The sequence below is a fragment of the Mesitornis unicolor genome, unplaced genomic scaffold (genome assembly GCF_000695765.1).
Source record: "Mesitornis unicolor isolate BGI_N332 unplaced genomic scaffold, ASM69576v1 scaffold2251, whole genome shotgun sequence".
Taxonomy (NCBI): domain Eukaryota; kingdom Metazoa; phylum Chordata; class Aves; order Mesitornithiformes; family Mesitornithidae; genus Mesitornis; species Mesitornis unicolor.
In genome coordinates this window covers 40,262-64,248 of record NW_010162952.1, presented here as the reverse complement: position 1 = coordinate 64,248, position 23,987 = coordinate 40,262, and the positions used below count along the sequence as shown (strand labels likewise).

The 23,987-nt window shown below is 51.3% G+C and overlaps 1 protein-coding gene across 1 annotated transcript; it reads right to left on the bottom strand.

Moving 5' to 3' along the window:
* Positions 1-249: 249 nt before the first annotated feature.
* PHACTR4 (phosphatase and actin regulator 4) lies at positions 250-21,540 on the bottom strand. The gene is given in 13 exon segments (XM_010193769.1): positions 250-720; positions 1,305-1,381; positions 2,037-2,174; positions 2,932-2,993; positions 3,873-3,928; positions 4,509-4,656; positions 5,070-5,293; positions 5,964-6,549; positions 10,118-10,477; positions 10,593-10,748; positions 13,412-13,492; positions 14,261-14,437; positions 21,495-21,540. Coding segments are annotated over 13 exon segments (2,127 nt in total). The 3' UTR covers positions 250-704.
* Positions 21,541-23,987: the final 2,447 nt, after the last annotated feature.

The following is a 23,987-nucleotide window of genomic DNA, read 5'->3' as shown; positions in this document are numbered from 1 at the left end:
GGGTTTTTGTTTTTCTTTTTTTCTTTTTTTTTTTACAAAAAGATGCAGCATATGTTAATATCTACACAATTCCCTTCCAGGACGACAAACCGTTGGTCAGTAGTGATTCAGGACATTAAGGACATGACAGAGACGCAAGCAAAACCAAAAAAAAATAAAAAATGAAGACAACAAGTTGCATGTCAGTTGTCTGCCAGGTCAGCATCTGTACACAGCTAATATACACACGTGCTTCCTAGCACATCCACTCCCCGGTCCTCAGCTTTCCAACACCAGAGCTGCCGTTTCGTTGGGATTTTCCCCTCTCTTTTTGCTAAACGAGGAAGAAACGAAGGAGTTGCACCCCAAAAAGGACTATGTACAGCTGAGAACTGGGCCTGTCCGGAGGAAGGGAGCTGGGGAGCGAAGCGTTCGTTCCCAGTGCGTGGTCTCCTGGCAGCGATGCTGGCGCCGGAGCAGAGGCGTATTGCTGAGCAGCGCGAGGTATAGTGTTCAGATCCAGCCTGATGGCACTCGAGACGTGTTTGTTCCAGTGAAATGCTACGTTCAGACAGGATTCCCCTTCCCTGGCTGAAAGCCCTTATCTGGATATGTTTTGAAGGCAAATCTTGGAAGAGCCGAGGTTGCACCCTTGCTGTATTGCCTAGGAGAGGGACGCAGAGAACTTCCAGTCCTCTTGGGTCTCTTGCTCCCTTCTTGGAAGATTACGGTCGATGGTACCTAAAAGCAAAGTGAAAAATTTGAGTGTAATCCTTGGAACTCAGGTTAAATGGTTACAGCGAGGCACTACAGGCAGCCAAAAAGAGTAACCTCAATTATCTCCAAACTCTCAGCCCTCAGTGAAGCTCAGAAGATTTCACCTCAGCCTCTTGCACTCTGCAAACACTCAGTTACACAGAGCAACAGCTGGGGGGAAAATGACTTGGGCCATGATCCACAGGTCACTTCATAGCTAACATCCCAGCTAACTACCAAGGTGTTTTGTGGCCGTGGTTTCTGTCACACACATTTCTGGCCTCAGAAAAGCAACCTCCAGTGCAAGACCACGCTGTACACAGGTACATCTCAAACCAGCCACGGGTCACTTTGAGCTTCCAGGATCAAAGCCCCAGTTTAAGGAAGAACAACCCAATTCCTGTCTGGGACTCCTCCAAGAAGACCAAGGTGGAAAGGGACATGAAATCTCAAACCGCTGCACAGTGCATTTTTCTGGGGTTTTAATGTTCTGCTTCTCAGCACTACCCTGGCAGCACAGCTCTCTCGACAGGACTGGAACTCTGAGTTGGCACTGTCTTCTCACTCACCTCGTGAACTGCTTGCTGTCCTCGTGGACTTCCATTTCACAGCTCTTGAACTCGTTCAGCTCCTTCCGGATGGCAGCCTGCACAAAGAGGGACAGATCTTCTATCTCTTGCTAAGGCACACATTTATTACCCTCTCTCCCATCTCAGACATGGCAAGAAGGTGCTGTATCTCCAACACCCCTGCTTAGGGTACCATCTTTCAGGGGTGAAGAGTTAAGAGCAGCTTTGAGACATGGGGCTGAGTCCCACAGCACCTTTGGCAAAGGAAAGAGCTCAGACTGCAGCAGCCAGCCCAGCTTTCGCAGTTCATTCACACCGCGTTTAATCTGCTCCACCTCCTCCACACCAAGGGCTGGACAGGCCCCACAAGTGGCCAGGGAAGACAAGAGGAGATTGCTTCTTCATCAGCTTCTTGCCTAGGCCTGTCTCAGCCTGCAAGGAACAGCCCTGCACTTGCATCCTCTTGTCACTCGGAAGCAGAGGCAGAGCCCGTGCTGGTGTGCAGACCATGCCTGCTCGGGCTCCACATCACCGTGGAGGGGACAGCAAGCAGGGCTGGGCACAGCACACGTGGGTGAAGTGACACTGGTGGTGCTTGGTGGGGCAGTGGAGGGAAAGATGCAGAGGTGAAGCAAAAGGAACAGAGCAAACCTCCTCAGCTTACACCCCTTTGAATGAGACACCCCGATCCAGCTCCTCTCACCACGCCTGAGGACAGGGCACCCCCATTACCTTGTCAGCTGGTGTTAGCTTTGTCCATGGCTTGTCTGCTCGCCGGTCATAGTCTTGAGCATCTGTTACTTCCACATATTCGTTAAACCTCAGGATCTTCCTGGCCTGCAGCTCTGCCACTGTAGGCCTTTGGCTAAGCTGGACACCAGCAAGAACAAAAAGTCAGTTTGCACCTTGTCCACAAAAGCAGCTCAGGACTAAGCCTCCCCAGCAGAACTAAAACCAGTTCCCTCACTGGGCCTGAGCCACAGGTCCTGCTAGGACCAGGTTAGGGCAGAACCAAGGCCATGTTGCTAAGGAGAAGGAAGACACTGGGGGGTCTGGAAACAATTTGGGAACAGCCATCACAAGGGTGAGCTCTGTATGACACCCCCAAACCAAGCAACCCTGTTCCCCACTTCAGCAACACTCACATTTCATACCCACAGGCCCTGGGGAAGTTTTTTCCCAGCTATGAGTAACAACCACAGGTAACTCAGATCTAATAGCTAAAAGCAGCTGTGGCTCTGCTCAGCTTCCCCCTCACTGCTGCTACTTTAGAAATGAATTTTGGGGAGCCTGGTGTGAAAGCCGTGGCCACTGAAGCACTGTGTTAAAGCAGCCAGGCCAGCAGCAGCAAACCTTCCAAGTGCCAGCTGCTAAATTTAGTTCTCATCGAGCTCGTTACGCGTGGTGCCAGCTCACATCTATCACTGACACACGCGGCTGCAGTGCCAAGGCCTCACCGTTGGTGACGGTCCACGTTCCAAAGTCACTGCAGTCAGAGGGCACCGGGGACGCTTACACAACAGCCCCGTGACTTCCCCCGCAGCGCGGTACCTACGCTGTGCTCAGAGCCACCACCGTCCCCGACAGCTCTGCCAGATGGCGAGCACAGCACGGAGACCAGCCGTACCTTTCTGGTGAGCCTGCGCTTGATCTCTCGCTTCTCAGCTTGACGGTCAGCTTCATTTTTCGCTGCCAAGGGGAAAAAATAGAGTTTTCCTGTAAGCGTCACAGGCTTTGAAGATTTTGGACTTGAACAAAGGAGAGTATGGAGCTGTATCACGTTAGCTACATGTCTGAAAGCTCATTGCGGCGTGTCCACACTTATTACAGGCAGCGAGCACAGTCCAACTCAATACCCTCGCTCAGGAAGCGCCTCCCAAATGACAGTGGCAGTAGGGGCCTTTACACAGCACGCGTGAGTCACTCTCTCCATAACGAATGTTAAAGATTAATGGCCATATTGTCAAAATACATCCAAGCCACTTTGCAGATCGCTCCTCCCCAAAGCTATTACACTGATAGTTTAAAGAGAATAGCGGCGCAGATAAATATTTTAAATGGAAACGTCCTGAGCTGACATTTCCCTTTTCTCAAGATGTTTATTTACAACTTCTGCAGAGCCCAGGTACGGCCAAGAGAAACACCACGGTCTGAGCCTCGAACCGCTGCTTCTTGGATCATGCAATGCAATGCTGTAATGTCTGGACCACAAAAAGAAGTCCAGCTCAAACAAAAACACCTTTAACAGTTCTCGCTGTGTAACACCAGAGCCTTAACCAGTTCACAAGCCATTCCCTGAGGTCTCAGGCAGAGCACAGGTAGCCTTTCTATAATACGATGCTTTGAACTGCATGGCTTGGTACCACTGCTAAGGTCTGATTTTATCCAGAGCTGGTTTCTGGTGGTAAAGTACTGGGAAAAGCACTGGAACTGCTTTACTATGGTGATAGAACCAAAGCACTGTCCTCCATATCACTGCATTTCAAGCAGGCTCCAGGGACAACTGGACTAAGACGTTAAAGGCAAACTTACTTTATTACTTAGGACCGCTGGAGAAGCAATACTCACGTTGAAGTATGTTCCTCTGCTCCAGCTCTTCTGCTGTCGGTCTCTGACTCAGTCGCCTGAAGAAAAGCGTGACAAGGGCATGTGTTTTATCTGCTCATTCGACAGCAGGGGATGAAGAATACAACGGCCTGGTTTCAGAGCATTGCAAAGCCTCCTCAACACCCCTCACTCGCCAGTGGAGATCACTGCTGCTCTGCTTTGCGCTCTCCTCCACTCCAACAGCTGCTCACCCCTGGCACAGGTTAGGAAAGTGCTACGGTCTCTCAAAAACTCAGAGGCAACTTTGCAGGGATCTTGAGGAGGTGGCAGAGCCTGGACAGCTTAATCAACAGCCCCGGCTTAATCCACCACCAAACACATCAGCACTCAGCCTGACTCTATCCACATGTTTATGCACAGTATTTTATAGCAGTAACATTTCTATACTCCCAGTTTTCCCCTCCCAGTCCATTTAACCTCTGGAAACAGGGGCCCATCAGGGGTTATACTTTTATAACCAAGGAGAAAAGCAACTCTCAGCCTCCCAGCCCTGACCCAGCTGCAGTGCCCAACCACCCACCATATTCCAGCATGGGCTCAGACAAGGCCACAGCTTTGTCCGATCCCACCCCTCACACCCTCCTCCATTCTTCGTACCTGATCAGCGTCGTCCCAATCTGGTGCCGAATTTCGTTCCACTCCTCCTTGCTCTTCCGTTAGACGATCTTCTCCTCCTGCGGCGTGGTAGCGTTCCCCAGCTTTATAGCGAGCGTGTCTTTCCTCTTCACTTTGTTGGCCAGCGTGCCTGTGGGGAGGAAGAGCAACGGGACGCGACTGAGGGCTGCAGCGCCTGAGCACAGCGGTACCAGCCACGTGCCCCTGGCAGTCGTGCTTTCCGCTGGGGTTTGCTTTCCAAACCCAGCACCACAGCTCTGGTGCTCACAGCGACAGCCAGCATTTCGTGATGCCCACCTGAAGGGGTGGGACAGCACAAGCTGTTACAGGAGCCATCTGCAACTGGAGGGGGTGCATCTCAGCAGATGAGCACACACGTTTGAAACAGCGAGGAAGAAGACATGTGGTACATCATGAAACCAAGAACCAGCTGCTTTGAAGCACTGTGTGAACTGACTCTTTGATCCAGATCTCAATGCAGCCAGGCACGAGTTCAGCAGAGGGGGGAAAAAAAAGAAGCCAGCTGCAATGTCAAAGCCTTACTGTTATGGCTTTCATCTTCTTCCTCATCCTCGTCATCTTTGTACAGGATGGGCCCCTCCGAGTCAGAGTCGCTCATCCCTTCGTCTCCTTCCTGCTCCTCTGGCAGGACCTGGGGTACCAGTTTTGGGATGATCGTGACAGATGGCACATCTCCAATATACACACGGGGGCCCGAATTCTGCTCCTCTTCCTGGTCCTCCTCTTCCTCTTCCTCATCGTCTGGACTAACGAGAAGCACACCATTACATCTCTTAAAACAGGACACAGGGGCGAGATCAGCACCTTGTCAACTCTCCTCAGTCTGTAGGAGGCAGAACTGTGGGCAGCCCAGGAACCAGAGATGCAAGAGCTGTCCCACGATCCCACACTGTCCCCTCTCTCCAGGGAGCTCTGGCAGAGGAAATGCCAGGGTCAAGCTCTCTGCAGAACCAAGCATCCCCCTCATCCCCCAACTCTGGGATTTGCAGGTTCAGCTCTGTTCTAACACAATACAGTCCTTTTCCCACTTCTGTTCTGCAAAATGAAAGGCTAAGGCAGGCCACAGATGGATGAAATCCAGGACCTTGTTTTGTCTTGGTGCAATTAAAGACAGGCCTGGATTCCTGGCATCAGCCTGTGTTTGCAGTCTGGAACCCATTTTCCTTTGTGAGTAATGAAACCCCAGAACCAGGGTTAATTTTATGGGGAAGATGCAATGGCCCTTAAGAGGCCGAATCTGTATTCAGCCAAAATGCAAAATGGTTTCTAGGCTGTTGCAAAAACCAGCAAAGAAACCAGCCCTGCCCACAGCCTCCTTTCACCATCACAGCAGCAAGGAGCACAACACCAACACAACAGAGCCCAGCGAGACCCTCACCACTGCTAGGGGTTACCACACACACAGGAGGTACTCACACTTTCAGCATCTCGATGGTGACAGGCAGGGACCTCGTCCTGCCCAGGGTGCCGCTGTCATCTCCAAAGCCATCGTTCTCAAACAGCAGCGAGTGAGCCCTGTGCGAGCCCTCGGCCGGGGGGGTGACAGGCAGAGGACTGGCCAGAGCCTGCTGGATACGGATGTGCAACGGGATCTGGGGCAGGCGAGGCAGCACGTGAGGTTCACCAAACCCTTGCTCTGCCGTCCTCTTCGACGCTTCCAAGGACCTGAAGTCTTCAGGAGGAGGAGGAAGAAGAGTCTCTTTGGGCAGGTCCAGGGAGCGCAGAGGGTCCAAAACAGGGGTGGAAGCAGGCAAAGGCATGCGGGGGGGTTCGGGGGGTATGTGTGTGGGCAGCGGCGGCGAGGGCGAGGGCGGTGGGTACGGGGAGGTGATGTGGATGGGTATCAGTGCGGGGCGGGTGGCTGTGGCTGTCCTGTCATTCTGGGGCTTGGAAGCGATCGCTGCGTCTGAGGTGGTGTTAGGCAGGAGGCCTCTCTTCGGTGGGAGAGGAGGGGAAGGCTTGGACAAGGCCGTACCACTGTTCATTGCTTGAGAAAGTTCAGCTGAAAATGAAACAAACACAAAAGCCGTTATATTTAACAGGGCATTTTCCAGATATCCTTCATCAGTGTGGAATAAGCACAGCAAAGTCCTCAGAGCCTTGGACCAAGCAACCTCAGCTGCTTCTGTGCTAGAACACGGTGCCAGAAATAACCAGGTTGCAAGCCTCTACTTTGTCCTTCCCGCAGCAAAGGTAAGACTTGGGAAAACAGCCAGAATCGAGAGGTCTGTGCATCCCATCCCGCTGCTCCGGAGACAGAAACAGCACCAGCTCTCCAGTGACAGCAGATGGAGCTCACCCCGAGCCGCGCTCAGCCAAGGAATGCAGGTATGTAGGGCACTTTATGGCTATATTTACAGCATCAGTTTGCAAAGGAATCCGAGACATCCAGGACAACCCAGACTCCGCTTGTGCGAGCGAGTGACTCCCTTGTACATGAAAAAAAACTTTTTGGGAAGTCTCATTCAAAGGCAAAAGCCAGCACTGCAAGCAGCAACGTGCTCTCCCCAAGAACACCTTGCTGCCAGCAGCTCCTGCCTGTTGGAGGATGAGCTTCTGCTCTCCTCTGTTCCTAAAGCCCCAAATAAGCTTCTCCACAACTACAAAATAAATAGCAAAACTTCCCAAAATACTTAAAAGACCCGAGTCTACACAGAGTTTGTAAGATGGGGAGAGAGGGAGAAATGGGGATTGTGTCATGGAAATCATGGAAATCCGTCTCATGGAAAAAGCCTGCAGCAGGCTCAGGTTCCTCAAACACCCCTTGGTTCCTAAGGGAGAAGCTGCACCAGTGAAGACTCCTCTTGCTTTGGGAGTTTGTAGCCTTTAACGTTTGTGTATCAGTGGCTTCTTGGGCTTGGAAAGGTGCTGCCCAGCCACTTGAAGAGGATCAGATTCACTGCAGGTCCCCTGGAGCGAGTGGTGCTCACAGCAGTGGCCCCAGCACCGAGCTGGGAGGAATTCGCAGGACCAGACACCACGAGAGGGTGCTGCAAGCAGGGAGTGTTTCACCGAGATAAGGCTGCATAACTGGAGAGAGGTGGGTGCATTTTTGGGATGTTTAGCATTTTCAGACTTTCCCCTTGTAGATTAAGGGCCAGATTGTACAAAACACCGAGCGCCCTCAGCTCCCATCAGCTCAGCCCAGAGAGATCCCAGTATCTCCCTAGCAGTGCTCAAAGCCTGGCAGGACCAGGTTTGAGTCACCTTTGGGGAGTGACAGACAGATTTTGAAAGGGACCGAGCAGCTGGCAGAAGGAAGAGGAGACAGAAAAAGGCTGGGTGCCACTCAGAGCATCTTCCCAAACCAGTCTGACTCCTTTCAGTGCGATAAACCCAGTGCCCCGACTGGCACAGCCTCTTGTGACATGGCACTGCCGCCAGACCCGGTGCTGCAGCCCAGGCTACAGTGACTGTGGCTCCTGGAACCCCAGGGCTGCTGCCAAGCTACCGGCCAGCATGACAGCACCATTCCTTGTTTGCTTTCTCCAACCAATGCTGATTGAATTCCCACTCCCCTGAGTGTTTCCCAAGTCTTATTTTCAGCATTGGACACACCACAACTGCTCAGAGAAGGAACATACGGGAACATCTTCAGGAGGGAACAAAGGGGTGATCTTCCCTGCCTTGGGTTTTAATAGCAGCAGCAGCACAAGAGCACACACGTGCCTGAATCTGAGCATGCACCAAAGGCCTGTGGAGACCTCACAAAGCCAATTCCACTGCTGCTGTTTACCCACCACAACAAAACAAGGCTCACACAGCAATGCCTGCATGCATGTTGCAGTTACGGCTCCATCGTGCCAGATGCACGGCCCTGCAGAGCTGCAGAATCCTCTCCCTGCATCTGCATCCTCACCCAGGAGACAAAAGAGGGGCCTGGCTGCTCTCCTCTCCTCCCCTCCGCACCCCTGCACCGCAGGTGAACCGAGCCCAGCCCTGTATTTTTGGGCAGAGGCAGGCTGGGTCTGCGCAGGTGTTTGATAAACTGCTGTCTTCAGCCACATTTTTCTGTTCCACCTCCTGCAATTAGCGCTGGGGCATTTCAAATACCATCCACGACGTGTGCAAGCAGCTTAAAGAAAACAAGAATGTATTTCATCAAGCGCTCAGGCATGGTCAGACTAATCAAGCTGGTCTGGCATACAGGAGTGTTTAATACCACAGCGAGGGCACTTGCAAAACCTGCTAGGGCAAGGAGAAGCCTCGAGCAGCACAGACACAGAGTTTGGACTGAAAGCAGGGGCCCAGGCTCCTCCAGATGGTAACATCCACACGATCTGAGCTTCTACCACTGCCTCCCAAACCACACCTGGGGAGCACTTCCAGTTTCTGTGAACACGGCGCAGATCAGATTGATCCTCCCAGGAACCTTCATCCTGATCTGGGCCTGCCTCTGCTAGTCCAGTCCACAGGTGAACAAGTGGTCTGTGAAACAGGAACAGGCCATGGATGGATGGAAGTTGTCTCATTTACTCCAGCAAAGTTGCATCTTTAAGACCTCTAAAATTCCTAAAGACAGCAGGGACTCATTCAGCTTTATAACTTTTCTAAACAGAAGACCTGGGGAGAGTTTCTTAAAGATATTTACCTGTTTAAGTGAAGATTTTAAACTAGAAAAGGGCAGATTTAGGTTGGATATGAAGAAAAAGCTCTTCCTCATGAGGTGGTCGATCACTGCACAGGTTGCCCAGAGAGGTGGTGCAGGTCCCATCCCTGGAGATGTTCAAGGCCAGGCTTGATGGGCTGTGAGCAACCTGATCTGGTACCAATGTCCCTGCTGACTGCAGGGTTGGACTGGATGAGCTGTAAAGGTCCCTTCCAACCCAACACAGTCTGTGATTCTGTGATTCAGCTCAAATTAACAGTTGAGCTGATTTATCTACAGGACAAGACTTAGGGACAATACAGCAATACCCTCACCACAGACCTTAGAGAAGGTGCCCAAGCATAACCAGGGAAGCCTGAATTATCCCTGCCAGCTCCCAGCCTCTCTGCACCAAGTGGAAACCACATGGCCCAGCAGCGTCAGCCACAGCAGACACTGTTCGGTGTGATGTGGATTTTTGAGGTTTGGTTTTTGCAAAGGCCAGCTGAAAGCACAAATTCTCACTGACCGTAGTCTCGCAAAGCAAAAGTCTCCTACACCATCCACCAATCCCAACTGCCCACAGCTGAATCCCAGCCCTCAGTGAATCATCACCATCCACAGACAGTGTCTTATGGTTGACAGAGAAATGCCTTCCCCTTCCTTACACCACTCTCACTCCTGCCAGGAGCAGGCAGGGATCCCCTCCTGCAGGGAGCTGCTGGAAATGCACACATCTGACAGACTGGATGGTTTACAGCACAAGACTCCAGTAATTACGTTGTTCTCAGCACACGTATGCCCTGGCTAAACACAGGCAGATCTTCCGAGTCCAAACCGGACTGTATTTGGGAAAGATGATCAGATACAACATTTGCTACATCATCCTAAAAATCTTCCCTTAGGAAAGGAAGAGACTCTCAGAGTAAGAGCTCCAGAACATCCCAGGGTACACAAAAACCCAGCTTACAGAGGCACTTACCTATGACTGAGTTGCTATTTCTGTTGACAGGTTTGGGAGGAGGGACGGGCGGCTGCTTGGCGGGAGCTGTGCTGGTTGTACTTGTGGGAGCAGTAGTGTTGGCACTGGTGAGAGCAGGGGGCAGAGTCCTGGGGGCTGGGGACGGGGCAGCTGTGGAATTGACTGTCTTTGTCCCAGCGGGGGCTGTGGTGGTGGGGGCGGTTTTTGCAGCGCTGCTGGCAGGGGTTGGGTCCTTCGCCTGCGCTTCGTTTGCTTCCTGGGAAGTGGAAGGAGGTCTTTTTGGAGGAAGCAGAGGCTGTCTGGGAACGTACGGCTCCTGAGGTGGATCCTGTTCGGGTCCAGGGTAGCTGCTGGACGAGCCTGCAAAGTGAGACAGCTCGGTTTAAGAGACTGGAGAAAAAGAATCAGATAAGAGTTCAGGATTGGTTTTGGGAGAATCTGAAGCAACCAATTCTGCACACATCTGGCTCCTTACCCTGCCTCTTCTTTGGTTCCTCAGCTGGAACAGGCTTCCTAAGGTTGGATGGCTTCGTGGCCTCTTCCTCCTGGTTACAGCCCCCGGGACCACCGATGGGGACGGTGTGGCCGTTCTTCAGTGCGGGTGGGTTCAGCTTCTCTGGTTCCTCGCCATCTGCAAGGGGACGGGAGAGAAGCAAACAGAAAACACTCAGAAAGCACAAGACAGAGACATGGCCAAGGTGACTGAACCCGAGCTGGTACTGGGTCCACTTCTGCAGGAGGGAGCACAGCAGCACCAACAGCTGCAGCTGAGAGCCCTTCACTTCATTATTACCAAGCAAAACAGCACAGCTCTGCATCCCATCAAGTGCTTTTCTTCTTCAGCAGCCTCTTAATTTACCACCGTGCTTTGAAAGAACGCTACTGCATTTAGCCCCGGTACGCCCAGTGCTGTGGCACAGCCCAAGGAAGCTGCAATTGCAGATAAAAGCCTCCAGCAGCTTTTGCATCTGCCCACCGCTACACAACAGTCACAAATTCGCTGCCGCTACAAATTCCAACACTAAGTAATCAACTGGACAAGCAATAATAGTACTAAAATTAGTTGAAACCTCTGTTTTCCTTCTGTTCCTACTCTGAATTTGGCACTAAAATCACTGCTCTACCCAAAACATCTGACAGCAAAGCGTATTTCCTCACTTTTTTACCTTTGTTTTAATCAGATGTAATGGTACTTCTCCAGAATCTGATGTAGTTTCTGCTTTTACAGATGGAGCTTCCCAATCGTTAGAAGCAAGATCTCATCTGGAGAAAAACCCATCCTCTTTTCAGCCTTGTGCTTTTGAGAGCACTTAAAGCCCCAGTCACAATGAATAAATACTCAACTATTCTCTGCCTCTGTAATTGCCCTGACAGGACAAATTCTTGAAAATATTATTCCAAAAATCAGACTTAGCATCCACTCTAATGGCGCGTTGCCCACTTTGACTGCTTTCTGACTCAAGAAAACTTGGATACATTCAAAATCTGATTAAAAATCAGTAGCATTTTTACCCTACCATCTCTCAAGCAGTTGCAGCACATGGCATCATGGGCCTCACAAGTGTCAGACCCCAGCGTGCTCTGTTGCTCTGATTTTCGATGATTTCTTCCACTGCCCTCCTCTCCTCTTCCCCCCAAGGTATTACCTACCCTTCCCTAACCTGGTATCATTCAAAAGCTCAAAGCAGAGCTGCCAAGAAGCCAAACACTCCCTAGGCTTTCTTCTCAGCAAAACCCAGCCTTGATTCCCAAGAGGAGGTGGAAGATGGTGCTGCTCTCGCACCTCCTCCCTCCTGCCTTCAGCTCCAGTGACCTCCTTCAAGCTCACGTCAGTTCAACGCTGTCCTGTCCTCACTGTGAGCCCAGCACAACCAGCCCAGAGAGCAGCAGGGCCTCCTCTCCCAGCTGCACCCGTCCAAAAGCCTCCACTATCTCTCCTCTACCTCCTCGCTCGCTCAGCATAAAGGGTTTCCAGCATTTTTCCCCTCAGAAAGTTCACTGACCCCATAAGAGCAGGTCTGAACATCTCAAGCAAATACACAACCTACCACCACCACCTTACGACTGCCCGAGTGCCTCAAACTCCGCGGAGGGATTAAGATAATGCGCTTTCTAATCTACCCCTCCTGACAACGCCGACTGCTCCCTCCTGCCTTGGGTTTCCACTTTGTCCAGACTACAGCCATCTTCTGCTTCCTAAGCCACATCAGATGACTCAACGCAGAAAATAAATCTATCCCTTACCCACACTCCTGTTACGCCCTTACACTTTGGAAGATCTCTTCTCCGAAATTTGTCACCTTTATCTCTCCTCCACAGTTTCATCCTGGACCTCATACATTTTTGTACCCCAGCAAACTCTTCCTCCACCCTTGAGTAGCTGTAGATGCCTTTCAGCACAGTGCAGCTACAGACAAGACTTTTCTTCTTGGTTTTGCTTTCAGTGGTTTGGTCTGAAAACCACTTTTCCACTTCCACTTTTCCACCTTGCGTCTTTCTCAGAAGAACCCTGAAATCTGCATTAGGTTAAAGCTGCCTCTGCAGTTCATCTTTTGAGGTGCAGCCACACACAGGTGGCCTGCTCTCCCCATACAAGTGCCTGCCCTCGCCCTTGTACGCCCATCACCCAACCAGGCGATTTGATGGTGACCTGATCTGTCCAAAAAGCTATCTTGGCAGGGTAGCCCCGCATCAGAGATGACAAAAAAGGGGCGAAGACTTTTCTGGCAGCAGGGCAGCTTCAATAAGCTCAGCTGTGACAACGACACCATACCAAGAAGCATCTTGTGTGTAACGCTTTGAGGAAATACCCAGGCAGCTCAAAAGTCATCGGTTGGTTTCTTTTTCCAAGCTGAAAGCCTTCGAACCTGAGCTCTGAGGTCAGTGGCTCTCCTGCAGCAGTTAAAGTGTGATCAGAATGAGCAGGAGATGAGGAGCACATGTGTGACGGAGCTCAGCAGGACACGACAAGGAGCTGGAGCAGGACACGTACAAGAGGGACAGGACAGGAAGTGACACAGAAGACCCCTTCCCTCCCTGCTGGCAGCAGAGATGTCCAAGACAGGCATTGCACTTTCTGAGTGATGTCCTAACCGAAAGCTGCCTTCCTTACCAGGTGCAAGAGTCAGACAAGAGAGAATATTGAAAAGGGCAAGACAGACAGGAACTACGTAAGCAAAGGGCTACTAAATTTGGTTCCCAAAAAAAGAAGGGGTGCAAAAGGGTGAGGTTTTGGCAGAAGAAGATCGGCTACACAGGACACAGACAGGAGGAGAAGTTGGTTTGCAGACTCACCCTGCTCAGGGTCTTCCAACAGAACCCCTCTTTTTACCAGCTCCTCTCTCGGCTTTCGCATAGAAATCTTTCGTTCTAAAACTGACATTAAATTGAAAAAAAGCACTCAGAAAACAGGGCAAGCTACAAGTTCAAGAAGACACTTTTTTTTAAAAAGAAAACAACAGAAAAAAAGGGATCCTCTGGAGGAAATAGAAGGGTTTCAAATGTCACAGGTTTTGCATGGATTAAGAGCAGGGAGGAAGGACTGCAGGTCCAGGCCTGCACTTCACACTACATTGGTGCTGGTGGAGCAAACCCTCCCTGCCCACAGCTGCTTGGGGAGGTTTCTCTGCGAGAAAGGAATTTGTTTGTCTGAAACGGCTCCATGGCAAGGTGTTTCTGGAGAAATGGGTCCTACAGGAAAGCTGGGGAGGGACTTTTTACAAGGGCAGGTTGCGATAGAACGAGAGGGAATGGTTTTAAACTGGAAGAGGGGAGATTTAGACTGGATATTGGGCAGAAATTCCTCCCTGTGAGGTGGTGAGGCCCTGGCCCAGGTTGCCCAGAGAAGCTGTGGGTGCCCCCTCCCTGGCAGTGCCCAAGGCCAGGTTGGACGGGGCTGGGAGCAGCCTGGGCTGGTGGAGGTGTCCCTGCCCATGGGGGTTGGACTGGGGGGCTGTGAGGTCTCTTCCAACCTAAAACATTCTTTGATTCGATGAGATTGCAGGTGCCAGCCCATCGCCAAAGTCCCACTCTGGTGTGTCAGTGCTCAGCCTTGTGACAGCAAGCCCTTCTCACTAGCCAGATGGCTACCAGCAGGTTCCCCAAACAGAGGAAGAGGCTCCCACCCAGCCCCCGTGACTTTACCTTCCGACGTCTCCTTAAACTTGTCACTGCTTTTCTTTTTCCTCCACTTCCAAGGTTTGAAGATCTTGCCAAAACCTGAAAACTTGCTTTTCCTCTTGGTCGGGGGCGTGGTGTCACCCGATTCCAAAACATCTACCCCCATGCCAGCATCCGTCGGGAGGTGATCCACCTCTTCAGCTGCATGGGAAAGAATAAAGAATTTACCTTTGTGTGCAGAAAACAGCTGCCATCTCCTACCAACCCACCCCTCACACACTGGAAACGGTGCCACGAGTTCATGCAGAGAAGGAAGCAAGAGTCCATGCCTTCAGGTAACTCATCAGGGGGACACGAGTGGGGTTTCCTATGTTAACAGCACAAAGGGTGACGGATAAGGGGCTTGCTAACGAAACAAGGATTAGTTTAAATCTGCAGTGTCAAGGAACACAAATGGCTCTGCTGCGGTTTCTCATCTTCAGTTGGAAGCAGCCGGTGTCAGACACAAATAACGACACGAACACACAGACTCCAGAGCGCAGAGCCAACTCTCACGACCGTCCACACACCCAAATTCCCAGCCCCGCTGCACCAGCTGCATGTGCCAGAGCGTAGCCAGGCTGATCTTTCCCCTCTATAAATACAGCAGCAACGCTGGCCAAGAGCAACACCGGCACAGGAAAGCAGCACAATGCAGGGCTGCGCTCCACCTACGGCGCTCGGCCTCTGGAGAACAACACAAGGAGGTGGGAAGGACAGGCAAAAAAGCCCCAGAACCCCACGAAAAACTCAAAGAAACAACTTGTGAAGAAGAATGAGAGCAGGAAATGCTAAGGTGGTGACTGCAACACAGTCTGTTGCTGTTGCTGTTTTCTGGGTGCCTGATAAAATCAGCAAACCTGGAAATGCCTCTAAAAAGGTAAAAATCAGAGCGCACACAACCTAAGTGAAGCAGCGGGTGGCCTGCTTCATGGTCTGAATTTACAGCCCGAGTCCCTTGGCTGCAGCAGTGGAATGGACAGGAGCGCCCGCACCGAACTGTGTGAAAACGCACAATATCCAGGCCAGGACCTGGAGACTTCCTGCAGTCGGAGGCTGTGGTTGTGCCAAACTCCACAGGCTGAGGTGCTGCGTTACAAACTGCACTTGCGTGTCATATTTTGGAGCCTCCAAGTCAAATTTTGGGGAGTTTGCGAGCCCTCTGGGATCACAAAACACCCTTTAGTCAGCCTCAGACAAGCCCGCACGACGCGCCTGCAGAAAAGCCAACACCCCCCGGGCCACACGGGAAGTTCAGCCAAAAATCCCATCTCCTGAGGCTGATTGGGAAAGGGATTTTAGGGGAAAGCCACTTCACACATAGGACAAAGAGCTAATAACGTGTCTGCTGGATCCTATGAATATCCACCAAGGTACAGCCCCAGATGGGAAACAGCAGGCTCCTGTCAGCGCGGGGAAGAGCAGGTTCAGGACAGGGAAAAAAAGAACTAAATAGGAAAAAAGAATAGGGGGAAAAAAAAGTGGTGTTTGGTGGAGCAACCTGCAACCCTGTGCTGCTTCATTGCAGGACTCCACATTTCAGAGCGGTGGCTGATGGGGTTTTTCTGTTGGTTATGGGGCCTTCTTTAAATCAGCCCCTTAACAGAAAGCGCACTCAGAACCAGTAAAAAGCAGCTGCCAACCAACAAGTATTTGAAAAAGCAAGATCAATTCAGCATCTGAGCTGCTGCTTTAAAAATATCTGGCTTCATAACAGGAGAGAAATTGGGCGGAAAGCAACACCCGAGATGTCAGCACCGAGCAGTGATTTTATGCAGCTCTGTTCTGTGATTTTCTGCTGGGAGGGAGGGTGGAAGCAGGGACAAAAAAATGGCATTTCAGGCTCCCAGAAACCCAGGAGGAATTGTCAGGGTGTTCAGAGGCGCCTTCTTCAGCGAGCAGAACACCAGCCCTGCAGTCGTAGCTGTCGTTTGGAAAAGCAGCATTCACTTTGCTCAATAGAGTGTTCCCAAAGTTTACCAGGCACAGGCTGCGGACTGGATTTGGATCCCAAATGCCACACAGAGACATTTCCTCACCTTCCAGAGGACCAGTAACAGCACCAAAGGCGGTCGTACCGGGTTCATTTCACACATGGCCCTTCCCTGCACTGCTCTGAGGAACGTCACTGACGTGCCGTCTGCCACCCGAGGTGCTGCTCTAAGCACTAGGAGTTACTAAAAGAAAACTCAACCATCAGGATTAATGAGCGGAGACCTCAGCGAGCTGTGATATTTGCAATTAGAGGGAGTGCACGGAGCGTTCCCCACCGCAGCCACCTCGGAGGATGGGGACGGATGAGCTGAAACTGCTGAGACACAGGCGATATCCTGGGATTTCACTGCAGGCACAGGAAGCTCTCAGCAGCTCCTGCAGTCCAGGGCTGGCTGTCAAATACCATCTCGGGGTGGAGTTTCACACCCGCTGCCTGCTGCCATTAATTGCAATCACACAGGTTAGTACAAAAGTGAGGTTTCACAATGGATTCAGTAACTCGGATCTTGCTTCTCGGCCACACGACTCCATCAGTCATGCTACCAACTGCTCCTGGGCTTGTCTGAGACACAAACACTGGGTTTTCCTAAATCATTTGGTGTTTTATCATCAGTTCTGTGCCTACAAACGGCCTCAGAAGAGGGGGAGGCAGGCATAGCACGTATGGCTTCACAGTGTAAAACCACAGCCCAAATATTTTCCACCATCCCTTTCGCTCTGTGTAGAATAAAACACATCACTAAACGGTGTGAATGACCCAAAATCACTCCAGCCCACGGGCGATACCGAGGCCATGAGAGAAATTTCCCTCCTTGGTTCAAAACGGGATCCATTCTGCCCAGTGCTGCAGCACTAACACCCCTGTGCAGCACTCTTCCTTTTCCCATCCCGAATTACCACACAGCCATTTAGAGCAGGCTGTTGTGATGCAATTATGAATTACATTTACAGCTAATTAGTGGGTGGATCGCAGCTGTAGGCGTGGTTTCCTGATCCATATTTTAAATAACCTCATTGTTCAGTGATTGTTCACTTCGGGTACTGCTCACACTCCCTCCAAAAGGGCCTTCCCTTCCATTCACAGCCCATTTCCAGCCCAGATTTCCACAACACGGTGCAGAGAGGACACTTCTTGCCCAAGAAGCCTTCACTGTGAAGGGACCCTCAAGGTGGGGTCTCTGTGCCTCTTCTTGCTCATCTCTGTAAGGTACAGGAGGGTCCCTCAGCTGCTCTGCAATGCAAAACCCCTCCTCACCCCAGTCACACAATGGGAAACTGCTGAGGAAACACAGCCTGGGGAAAAACCAGGGCAAAACAAAGAGGAACTGGACTTAAGGGAAGGGTGAGAAGCATCAAGAAGCCGATGCCTTCGCCCAACCTGGTCCTTGCTCAGCTCCGAGGCTGTGCACCTGCAAGGCAAGTCTGTGCCCAAGAGACCAACCTCACCTTTGCTGTGGTCCAGGCTGGAAAACCCACCTAAAACATGAAAAAGGCTAAATGAGCTTATGCAGGCCTGGGTCAAGCCAGGGGAGTCCTCATTAGAAGGTCAAGAGCTTATTAGTAAGGTCTCTGTTGTTCCCTATGCCAAAACATGATCTCATTTAACCACATGAAGTGTCCCCTCCACAGAAGTGACCCCGAAGCAGGGAGAGCCCCGCAGAGCCCACCCTGACAGACCCCAGAGGGGGCTATGCCCCGGCTCCCATCTCCCCTACCAGAGCCTGCTGCCGTTTCACATCTCTCCTGAAGACTCAACACGTCCTGATCCTGCTCCACCAAAACAAGCAGGTGAATCCGAGCTTACTTTATGTGAATCCAAAATGTTTGCACTGAAACAGGCTTGGGAGACGCTGCAGAATTGGCCCAGCCTGGAGACACAAGGCAGCAGAAAGCTCCCGCAGCGCCGAGGGATGCCACTCTCCACCAGCACTCCTGGTGCCCCAAACCCTCTCAGAATTAGACCTGCAGGTGCAAAAAAGTTCTTCTCCCACTGCACCTTGCACCACATGGTTGTGCAAGAGCATAAGAGATGTTGAGCTGCTGCTGCAATGCCCTTTTCCAGGAAGAGAAACCATGTCAGTGGAAGAAGCTGGAGATTTGCTGCTGCCCAGGCTCACCACAGGCAGCAGCGGTTGCAGTGCTGCATCATCAGCTCCCAAAGCTTCGGTCACATTTGGGGCAGCCATTCCCATTAAAGATGGTGAAGCTTTCACTTCACCACTGCTCCCAGTGGGGCAAACCGGCAGGGCTGGGATGCGCGAGGTGAATGAAAACCACCCCACGTGTTCCCACCATCGCCACGCAGCTCTCGGGCTGACCTCTAGCAAATACCAACACAGAAATGTAACGGTTTCACACTCACACCGTGGGCTATGGCAGGAAGAGTCAGCACGTGAGCAAATATTTAACCCTCATCCCAAAATACTCTTCTGTACAGCACCGCGTCGCCAGCCGAGCAAAACGCACTTCAGGTACCAATATGAGTAAATAAAAAGCTTTTCCTTCATTAAAAATCATCTCTCACAGGGAAGATAACCTGCAACAGTACATGAGATAGTGGCACCTATTAATTTTAATTTAATTTAATTAATATTTTTTAAAAATTAATTTCAAAACAATTATACCCAAGCAGCATCCAGTACAGGTCATTGCAGAATCAGTCCTGGTGAATTTTTGAGTCATTTTAACTCAGACCAGCGTGGCTGTGGGGATGTTTATTTGGTTTTTAACTGGCACGCCCTTGCATAAGATAAAAATCACTTCAAGAGCCCAGTGCGAGACCCCAACAAAGCAAGACTGAAGGCTGTGAAGAAACCAAAGAATTGCACCCCAGATGCAGCCAATTCGTATTACATTGCTACAAGCCCGGGAGGGAAACTGCCGATTTCCAGTGCTCGTGAAGAAAACGGCACAACCCTTTGAGGATGTGGGGTCAGTGAGCCCCAGGACAGGGCTGCAGACTGAAGCTGTCAGGAAAAGACTGAGAATGTGCTGCTTTTCTCCCCAGAATATCTCGGAGGGCATCCAAGAGCTGGTGGAGCTCACTTCAGCTGCAAAAGGAGATGCACATCACTGCCTGCGCTACAACCCAGCATTTACCCCAGGCCTTTTTGGAGATGTTAACGAAGACAGAACTTAACAGATCTTGAGATGCCCTCAGAAAGGAAACAAGAAAACATTGCTATTTTGCTGTGTAACAGGACCTGTGCAGCATTTAAATCACGAGCTTGAGCCTTCCAAACCACGGCTCACCAGAACCTGATCCAGCTCTTATCACAGCAGTGACCACCACGTTTACATAAATCCCAGGGTTTCTGTCCACCAGGAGCTCACTGGGCATTTCTGTCCCACAGCCACAGCCCCAGGGCTCACACACAGAGAGAACGCAGCCGTCAGACCACGCTACAGCAAAACACAGCTGAAATGCACTCAAATTAGCCACGTCAATGCCAGGCAGCACTTTTGCTTAATTACCTCTGTTTGCCTAAGTTACACCTGAAATTCTGCTATGGCAAGCCCCAGAGGTGCAACGGGGACTTCAGCTGAGGACGTGGCTGCTCATTACACCCAATGTACACGGGACCGACCGCCTCGCAACACCAAACCATGCCGGATCCTCGCAACAAACCCTCCCGTTGCCAAAACAGTGTGGATGCACGGGCTGGGGGAATAATTCAGCTCCCTCCTCTTCAGCTTTGTTGTGCTGGGCAGAGCTGTTAAGAATCCAAAAAGCTTTCGAGCCGACAGCTACAACTCAAAGCAAACAAAGACTCTTTTGAGGGAAACGCTGTTAAGGTGAAAGCAGCCCAGAAAAAAAGTGCTTTAGGTAAATGTTTTAGCTTCCTTGAACAGCTTTACAAACCTCACGTGTGGTTCCCGAACGGTCCAGGGAAGATGTGAATCCTGACATTAAAGCAATAAAAGGCTGTGGTCACAAAACGGCCTCAAATAGTCCCAGCCCTCGGCTTCCCTCTCTTTTGAGGGTGTCTAATCACCACCATCTCCACAAGCCTTTTCTGTTAACAGCATCCTGCCAAACTTAATGCAGGAGCCATCTCTTCGAGCTCACCGTTTATTCAGTAGGAGCTACGTGAGCTGTGCCACAAAAAAGACCTTTGGATAAATGATAATCTGCAGAAACACCACTCTGCTGGCCTCCAGCCTCCAGCAAAGGACATCATTACACCCAGTGCACTCATTCCCCCCAAAATTACCACCCTCTCCTGTGCTCGATGAGAGAAACAGCCCAAAACTGAACAGGGCAGCTCCAACAGCCCACAGATCCAAGGAGATGCTGTAATCTCCATCAATAGCACGAAGACGACTGAAGTTTTACTTCTCCCTTGCACTCTCTCAATGCCACCGCTTATTTTTAGCAGCTCTTGAACAAGACCGGGATTGAACTGGGGGTGGGGAACAGGGAATCACTGGTTTAGGCTGAGCCCTGAAGATCTCTGGTGGGTTCAAAGTTATAAAAGTGAAAAAAAATTAAATTATAATAATAATAATCTGCACCTCGGGGAGCTTTCCATGTGCAAATGCCAAGTGTTCCTGTAAAAATCAGATAAACCCACTTCAGGGATGGGAGTAGCTCAGCCCAGAGAGCTGACAGGGACTGGGGATGAGCTAAAAGGGGATGAAATCTCCTCTCACAGTCCCTGCATCGCAGCCCAAGACAGCCCTGGAAACAACCCCCACCTACACGCACCTCTGTGGGGCAGAGCTGCTGCCAGGACCCGGAGCAGGGCTGTGTTTGCCACAGCCTGCAGACACCTCGCACAGAGAGCAGACCCACGGCAGAGGACTCCCAAGCCGCTTCTCCTCCCAAAACTGCTGTATCTGCCCCCCGAAACTGGGTGGCATCCCACAGCACGCAACCCTGGACAGCTTTGATGCGGGGACACTATCGGGGCTGGCTCTGACCCCGCTCAGGTGGATTTTAACACCGTCCAAGCGCTTTGCGAAGCTGTCCCTGAACTAAACCATGCAAGACAGCGGCTGTCCCTAAAAACTGCAGCTCGGAGCCTGTCCGAAGATCGGCAGCGACTGCACATGACACCAGTAGGAGACAGGAAGGAAATGGAGTTATTTCTCACATTTCTCCCCCAGCTCCGAGCCGGGCGCAGGTTACACAAGCCCCGCGTTCCCCTCCTCGTTTCACCTGCGATCCTGCCCCGCCGCAGCCCCACAGTTTTCCCCGTCTCCCTTGCCCTCCGTGACTCACCCAAGGCAGCTGGATTTACCGGTCTCGAGAAGTGCGGCTGCCCCATCGGATTCCTTTCTAAGCAGCTCTGGCGGGAGGAGGAGAGAGGAGGAAAAAAAAAGTCTACCCTGAGAGAGCCCTTTAAAGTGATAAATCCACGCTCTGGGCTGGGAAAGAGCCCGGCGAGTGAAGCGGCTGCCGAATCTCAGGCAACGGGGGTGTGCGCTGGTCCAAGGCAGGTCCCGCTCTCGCCGTACCCCATGGCCAAGCACTTGATTCTCGTCTTCGCAGCAATAGGCGGCCGTGGCAGCGCCTGAATGCCTGTCATTCCAGAGCACAGCTCAGGAAGGGGAGGAGACAGCCCCGCTCCAGCCTCTCCGGATCCAAATCATCAACACCCCTCGCTCCGTGGGGTTTAGCAAGAGGAGAAACGCTGGGAGCGAGAAGAGGGGGACGTGGGGGTGTTTTGGTCAAGGGAGGGCTTGGAGGAAGCTGGGTTTCACCTCCCAGATGGGATCGAGGAGGTGAATCGAGTACCTGAGCTGTGAAATACAAACCGGGGCGGTGATGGATGGAGACAGCGTGGGGCTCTAACTGCTGTGGGAGATGCGCTATCCCGAGAGGAAAACACTTCCAAAAGAGTGCCTGAGCTGATATGCATCTAGTCAGGTGCATAATAAAAACACAGTGTCACAGCAAGCCCTCTCTCCGCCAAAGTTACCAGGAAGAAGGTAGGAGCAGCGAGCACGTCTTGTTTAATTTGAATTTAACAAAGGAAAATTTAAATTTAACAAGGAAAAGAAGAGTTTGTTTTTTATTCGTGTGTCACCTCTCGATGGTTAAGGTTACAAACATCCTCCTCAACATCTGCATCACAAGAAGAAAGATGTCCAGAGTTTCAGTATGTCCACCTGGATTCTTTAGGTTTTCCACCAAAATTTGCGTTAGGACTTCAGGGAACCGACAGCTCATTACCAACCCCTGCAAACCACACCACAGAGGAGTGGGAAAACCTTGAAACACTCAGATTAACCTGAACTTAAAGGAAAAGCAGTTTTCAAAACCATAAAGGAACTCGCAGCAGCATCACCAGTCACTGATTGGGAACTTGGACCCATGTGCCACGTCCAGGTTTGCTCTCTCCACCGTAGGAAGAAGCGGTTTAAAACACCCCAAGATTTGCTGCAGCCCTCGAGGTCCCCGTCCTCGCTCGCAGCCGCAGCACTGCAGCATTGCCGAATGTTACTCGGGCAGCCAGGACGAGCTCGCTGCTGCCGTGTCCCAATAGGAAAAATCCTTCTTCTATTCTGGGAAATGACAAAACCAAAGATTGGCAATTTGGGCTGGCGCAGCTGGGAACCATCGATGCTGCGCGTTACAACGGGCACCCAAAGCGAACGCAGAGATCACAGCGGCAGAGATCGCCCTTCACAACCGCATGGCGCAGCTCTGCAGCCAACGCAGCCCCGAAAAGGGAAGGGGCAGAGCTTTGCAATCCAATAAAACTTGTCCTAAGCCACAGACACACCTGAAAGATGTCACTGCTCTTGGTTCCTTCACTAACACACTAAACATGCCACCAGACAACTCAAAAGTTCACTCCTCCCTCCTAAAACACGGCTGTAAAACACAGGGGGGACACAGGACCCCCCCACATCTTCCCCAGGACCTCTCGCTTGCGGAGATGATGACCTCCACCACCCATGGCCAGCAGGAGCAGGTGGAGGAGAAGGGATCAGCAGCTACGTGGAGGCGGAGGAGCGAATAGCGCTGTCCTCCCTCGCAGGACACATGGACATTCCCAAAGCGCTGCTCTTCGCAGCCTCCCACCACCAGACGTGAAGAGGAGCAGCGTTTCCCTCTGCTCAGCCGCAGCGGTCACTCCAAGGAGTACTTTTGATTTTCATTGCAGGCAATTAACACACTGATTCACAGGCGTGCTCCACCTCAGTTAGGACTCTTTGCTTCGAAAGAAAGAAAAAGCCATTTGAAAGCCATCTCAATAGGCTGCCATCTGGCAGAGACCCACAAAGTTTGGAGATAGAGGCTGGGAGACTTCTCCAAGTCTGTAAATCAGCTGTCCGGCTTGGAAGGAGGTCTGGAAAAAACATCCCTGCATCTGGGAACGCTGAACACTGCATCGGGACTTGCCTGACTTCCTAGGAGATTACAGCCGTTGCATTTTATATTGCATTGCTGTGAGTTAAGAGCGCACCAAGCTCTGCTGCAGAGCGGATGACAGCGGTGGGTTGTTAAAGCACAGCAGCGTCATATGCCCGACCCCTGATTTCTATGTGAGTAAAGTATGAAATATTAAATCTACATTGAAGCTTAAGCTAAATTCCATTTAAATTCACAGCGGCTGCAGTCCAAGAGCACGCAGTCACTCAGGCTGGGAAAAGAATCCTGCAATAAAGCATTTTTACATTTCTGGATCATTGATCAGGCCTTATGAACCATCATGAAGAGAATAACAAGACTTATTTGGTAAAGGCACACGTGATAAAGTCTGTA